Source organism: Mandrillus leucophaeus, unplaced genomic scaffold, assembly GCF_000951045.1.
Source record: "Mandrillus leucophaeus isolate KB7577 unplaced genomic scaffold, Mleu.le_1.0 Scaffold715, whole genome shotgun sequence".
Classification (NCBI taxonomy): Eukaryota; Metazoa; Chordata; class Mammalia; order Primates; family Cercopithecidae; genus Mandrillus; species Mandrillus leucophaeus.
Window position 1 is genome coordinate 618,282 of NW_012107753.1, and position 6,805 is coordinate 625,086.

The 6,805-nt window shown below is 37.0% G+C and overlaps 1 protein-coding gene across 1 annotated transcript in view; it reads right to left on the reverse strand.

Annotated features, from left to right (window-relative positions):
- Positions 1-864: 864 nt before the first annotated feature.
- The window catches only part of TMC1 (transmembrane channel-like 1), a 194,757-nt gene continuing 188,816 nt past the window's right edge, over positions 865-6,805 (reverse strand). Inside the window, exon 21 of the mRNA XM_011965144.1 lies at positions 865-1,243. Within this exon, the coding sequence (XP_011820534.1) occupies positions 1,221-1,243 (23 nt within the window). The 3' untranslated portion in view covers positions 865-1,220. The remainder of the gene's footprint in view (positions 1,244-6,805) is intronic.

Sequence of the window (6,805 nt, forward strand, 5' to 3'; positions counted from 1 at the left end):
CGCTGGAATGGTAAGGGAAAACGTCACAAGTGAGCATGCACACAACTTCAGTAACACATTGTACACATAGCTCATTCCAACTGCTGGCAGGCCACCGTTCACATAGACAGCCCATCCCCCTGAAAAATCAAGGGGGTAGAGATGCAAACCCCAGAATCATGCCAATGGGTAAAACCCCAGGTCAAAGGCTGAACAGGGCACTTGGAACTCTCAAGTTGCCCTCTTGGCCCTCTTTCAAGTATACTTTATTTCCTTTTGTTCCTGCTCTAAAACCTTTTAATAAACCTTCACTCCTGCTCTAAAACTTGCCTCAGTCTCTCCCTCTGCCTTAAACCTACTTCTGACCCTCAGCTGAATTCTTCCCTCCAAGGAGGCAAGAATCGTATGGAGTTTGATGCAGACCTGTACGGATTCACCTCTGATAACATGATCGTTGGAAGACAAATGAGCAGACTGTGAGAGAACAACAATCATTTATGATGTCTTTCCTTTTTTTTAATTTTAATTCATAAAAAGCTAGGTTGTATAAGACTCATGTACCTTCTCAAAGTAAGAGATCTTCAACTCAGTGCTATTCAGGTGCCAATTCACATAGGATTTTTTTTTCTTCTAAAAAGCCGATTTCTTTTCATACTGAATCCAGCACCACATACGAAGGTTTTAGGTATATATTTGTGGGGGGCATGGTTGGGGAGACGGGTAGAAAAAAAGAGAAAATAAGGTATTGGTTTCAAAAAGTGAGTCAATGAATGATTACAATGAGTACTTTTTGCAGATACTTCTGAACTTACAGGAAAAAGGGTAAAATATTTTTGCTCTCAGTTTAAGGAAACTAAGGCAAAAGAAATATATAAAATGAAAGTTCATATGAGCAAATTTTTTTAATTAACCCACCAACTAAGCCAGTAAACTCTATTGCTGGATTACACCCACTTCTAAACACAATTTGTTTTTTTTTTAAAAAAAAAAAAAAGTCACGAAATGAAGCAGGGGAGAGAGTGGCTGCGCAGAAACAGTTCCTGACTTGGAATAAGGTGAAGATTCTTGTTGCTCAGGTAGGATTGATGATACCTTGATTGGCCAGCATGACCTTGAAAATCCATCAGGGGTAGAACAGGAAAATAGCAGCTCCACAGTGCTTGTTCTCTGGGCCTTCACATATTGCATTACTTTTAAACAGCAAGGCAAAGTGTACCTTTTCTGGACTCTCAGGATACTTATTACTGGCCACCAGCAGCTGCAGCTGTTCACAAAAAAGAAAAACAGGGAGAGAGAGAGAGAGAAGATGAAGAGAAGACAAGTAAAAATGTAGCTTTCAGTGTGCTTAATGGTTCTGAACGAGGTGGCCAGAAATCTGTATTGTCCAAATGTGCTCATTTTCCCATAATATTTAGCATTTTAATGTTCAAAATTTTTCCATGTTTCTTAGTTTGCAAAGGTTTCACAAATTCTAAACCAGGGAGAATGAATGTACTACTTTTTTTAATAACATTTAAACATTATTGCTTATGTGATGAATAGATAAATGCATTCCTTTTATATTTTTCCAACAAAAGAGTTCCTCATTTTTCAGTAGATATTCAGTCGGTGTTTACTGGGTGGCCATACACATTATGGAAAAATATCAGATCAATAGTATGCTATAGCATTATATTATCATTTAAAATAATAAAGATAAAAATAAGCTTTAATTAGAATTTAGATCTTACAAGTCAGAATTTTCCATTCTTAAGCACTAATTTGATAATATTAAATTATACAAAAGCACTGCTGGTATATGTGATGTATGTGCTTCAACCACCTCATCTTCTGCAAAGACTAGACAATTCTAATCAATTCTCACTAAGGTAGACTCCATCCCAGACTCTATTTCAAAACAATACCCCAGGTAAGCACTGTGGGATGAACAGAATGACGATGGAGACAAAACCATTGCTCTCCCAGTAGGAAATACAAAGGTTTGCCTAAACTGCGGAGGTAAATACATTGAATTGAACTTTCACTCTTTCACAAACAAGACAGTCAAGAAATTTCTGGGGGGTTGGGAAGGAGGATGGAGAAGGTTGCGTAAACCTACAAGGAGGGGGAGAATAGGGGAAGAGACAACAATGATGAAATTTTAAAAGCTGGAAAGCAGACACATTAATGATAATGACTTATCAATTCTAACAAACTGAAAAGCTAAGCCAGGGGAGGAAAAAGATAGTAAGCAACATAATTTACACATAAAATCTCGAAAATGTTCAGTAACTTGCAGCAACAGGTACCTCTGGAAGTAAGGAACCAACACAAAGAGGACGTTTTAGCTGTCTATTTAAGAAGCAGTCAAGCTTGGTGGGGCGAAGGGGTGGGGGTTATTAAAAAATGAAGCAGCAGCAGTTAGAGCCTGAGATGGGCTTCACTTGGTACAAATGAATAATTGCTCCCCACTCCCCACCGCCTTTCATCTGGCAGAAGACAGGAACAATTTTTTCTAAAAAGAGTAAAACAGAGATGCTTCTGGGCTAGAAGACCAGAAGGAGTGCCACAGTAAAAATAGAGGGCAAAGTGAGCATTTGTAGGCTGAAAGCTGAGCCCCACTGGTGTCGTCTTTCCCACTCAGGTGCTACCGGTTTGCCAAGCAAATCTTTACTCTCCGGGCAGGAGTTCGGAAGTAATTTTTCTGAGGAATCTAATCAGCCTAAGAGAAAAAGCCTAAAAATACTGACATTGGGGTTCAGCAGCAGCCCAGGCAGAGTCCTCCAATGAGGATCTGCGCACAAGCTCCATCCATGTGCTTAGAGCTTCAAAACCCACCTTTGCATCCTACCCTGAAATATGAGCTGAGGGTCACAAAGCAGGGGATCACCAAGCAGGGAAAAAAGAAGACAAAACAGCTTAGAGAAAACAGACTATCAAAGGCAAAGAAACATCAAAAAGAGTTATTAATATTCTCATAAAGACAAAACAAGCCATTACAGTCATTAAATAAGAACAGCATGCTGTTTAAAAAAGAAGAATTAAAGAACAAAATAGCTTGCGGAAACTAAAATTATGATAGCAAAAGCGAAAAGGCTGAGAGAAATGTTAAAATTTAAAGATAAGGAAATGTTCATGGGTAAAACAAAGAGACAAAGGGAATTTAAGGATGAAAAATAAACTAGAAATTCCACATACAAAAAAAAAAAACAGAAAATGGATGGAAAGAATTGGTAAACAATTCAAGAAAATTCCCTTCAACCAAAGAGCAAAAGAATCCATTGATGAGTACACAAGGAATAAAAATAGATCCGTGCAAGACACACCATCATGAAATTCTGAACATGCAGATAAGGAGACCCTAGAACTTTTCAGATTGGAAAACCAAACAGATAATCAAAAATACAAGTTGTTCAAGAAAGACTAAGAATCACAATGACTTTAAACTTCTCAAGAGCAAGTGTGGAATCTAAAAGGCAATGGGAAACCTCTGAAAAAATATTATTTTGAAGGGATATTATTTCTAATATAATTAGATGAGTATTTTTGACACCGACACTATCAATCAAAAGGGAGAGCAAGAGAAGAGCAATTTCAGATATGCATGGTCTCAGAAAACTTGCCTCTCACATACCCTTTCTTACCTGCAAAATGTGAGCAAACCAAAAGAGAGGAAGTTGGAGAAAATGGAAAACACGATATCCAAAACAGGATAAAGTGACATTCATCCTGCTGAATGACAGTGAAGAAAAATGAAAGGATAATAGCTATATCCCAGACACTCACCAGTTGAAATTGGAGTAGTTCAGAAGATTCTGGGAAAGATTTCTCCAAGGAAATGAAATGGATAGATAACCCAATATGTCTGAATATATTGAGAGTATAATTCAATAAATAGCAGAGATTTGGAAATTAAATGAATCACTGACAAATATATAAAAAATAAGAAAATGTTTAAAAAGGGAAATGATGACTTATGAATCCTGAGAAAATTTTAAAGTATGCACAAGTACCATAGTTTACTACTTGGCTCAGCTGTGAAGACTGTGTGACCATAATCATGTATACTGGCCTAACGAAAATAATAATATAACTACATAGGTAGAATACATAGAGAGAATACATAGAGCAAGAGTATAAAAAAAGTTTAAGTATTATCTATTAAAATTATTAAATCTATTGTAGTTAATAATTTTCATAGATAATACTTAAAACTAAAAAGTCAAGAAATTACAACAAAATCAGGTAATTTGGAGATAAATATGTAAAAATCAACTAAAAAAATAGTATTTGGATGCCTGGTTCTGTAGATGATCATTGTCATGCCCAACCTTCAGAAGAAGGAACCCCTTTCAATATCACTTTAGGTTTTAGGTATCCACCTTTGTGCCTGGGACCCACTAATGGATGTCTCTCATTAGATATTCAAACTTGGGTGGTCACACTACCATCTGGTCACTCTGTCCCTCCTTTAGGACACTTGGAATCAGGGCTCTCGTTAAAACCTCTAAGGCAGGTCAAAACAGGAATCACTGATTATATTCACACATCCCAATATAAGCCTTTAGGACCTACATGTCCTCTCAACTTGTCTTCAAATGCTGACAAATTAATATGGAAGGATTGCGTTAGTTCAGAAGGAACTGTGTTATCTAATTCTCTCTACACCATTGTTGACTGGGCTCCTAAAGGTCATATTACTAATGATTGCTCTCAGGGTCACAGAGATTGGCAACATTTTCTCTATGATATTACTTATCAAAAAAGTAGTGACAACCCTCCCCTATTATATGGGAGATTTAACTCCTTTTTTCCTTTAAAGTGGAAAGGGGCAGGGGTTGCCCCTCCAAATCCAAGCCTCGTTGTTCCCCACTTAGGATCTGAACATTCAGAATTATGGAGGTTAACCATAGCTATGACTGGTATGAGAGTTTGGGCTGGAGAAAGTGTTATAAGTAAATCCACCTCGTCACCTCAAAAACTAAGACAACAGATTGATTTACACTACTATTTCCACACAGCCAAAAATATCACTATGGCAATCATCAAAAGGTCAATTCAAAGATGGGATAGTAAAGATTACGAGGACTTATACCCCCCTGTTGTTAATGTCCCACCACCACCTCTCATACATCCTATTCCCCCCACCCCATATTCACAAAAAAGAATATCATCCCAAAATATATATACTATCTATATGGAATCCAACAAAACTATACCACTTAAAAGTTGTGTTAAACCACCATATATGTTATTAGTAGGAAAGATGCATATTAGTTCAAAAACCAACATAATTACCTGTGTTAATTGTTACTTGTATACTTGTATTGACTCATCCTTTAATCAATATCATAGTAGATATTACTATGTCAGAGCCAGAGAAGGTATTTGGCTCCCCATAGCTTTACATAGGCCTTGGGAATCTTCCCCTTCTATCCAAGTTATTAATAACATTCTACAGAAAATTCTTAAAAGGAGTAAATGATTTATTTTTACATTAATTGCAGTAATAATGGGCTTGATTGCTGTTACTGTGACTGCTGCTACTGCTGGAGTTACATTGATGTAACTATTAATATATAGTTAATTATCTATTAAAATTATTAACTATAATGTAGTTACATCAATCTATTCAAACTGCTCATTTTGTAGATAAATGGCAAAAAACAATTCTACTCGGATGTGGAATTCTCAGTCAAATATTGATCAAAAATTGGCCAATCAAATTAATGATCTAAGACAAACTGTTACATGGATGGGAGACAGAATTATGAGTTTAGAACATAGATTACAAATGCAATGTGATTGGAATACTTCTGATTTTTGTATAATTCTGTTCCAATATAATGAGTCTGTTCACAATTGGGAATCAATAAAACACTATTTACGAGGAAGTGAAGATAATCTAAGTGTAGACATAAGCAAGCTAAAAGAACAGATTTTTGAGGCCTCTCAAGCACACTTAACTGCTTTACCCGGTGCTGAAGTTTTAGACGGTATCTCTAAGGGGTTATCTAATCTCAACCCCATTCAATGGGTAAAATCTTTGGGAGGATCCACTATCATTAATTTTGTTCTGTGTATAATTTGTGCCATTGGTTTATTGTTCATGTGTAAAATTGGAAAATATTCTTCAATCCAATCATAATCAGTGCCAAGCTATGATTGCTATGGTTCATTTAAATCAGAGAAAAGGGGGAGATGTAGGGAGACCCCTTGAAACTATTGCTACGGAATAAAAGATGAAACACTCCTGATTATTGTAAATACAAAATTGCATGCAGGATTGTGTAAAGACAATGCCAGGTTGGACTGCCAGTATGAGCCAACAGCACATGGTGTCTTTCCCGTTGCAGAGAACCTATGAATGGATGTGCAGTCAGGGAGGTTTCACACCACCAAGATTCCTATCCCAGAAAAGCAGATGTTCATAGCTCTGGGAATGGAATGCGACCCTTGCGGAGAGCCTATAAACGGACACATGCAGAGGGGCGCTTGTCGATATGGATAAGATAGGGCTATGAACGCCCTCATCTTGCCACGGCTCTTCTAGGCCTCTTTAGGGTTAAGGTATACTCCCTTCTGAGAATTTCTGGTCTAACCAGTTGTCTAGCTTCACATCCTGTTTCTATGGATTGTTTGTAACCAGCTTTTGCTGCAACTGTTACTGCTGATTAATATCTTGCTAATCATAGGTTATGGAAAGACTGTGTTTCCGTTTTAAGGCTCTGTTAGAAATTGCTGATGCACACACTATATTGTAAATTCTTACCTCTGTATACTGTACTTCTGCATACAGATGTTATGTTAAACAATTACTTCATCCACATGTGACCATCTCACCTCA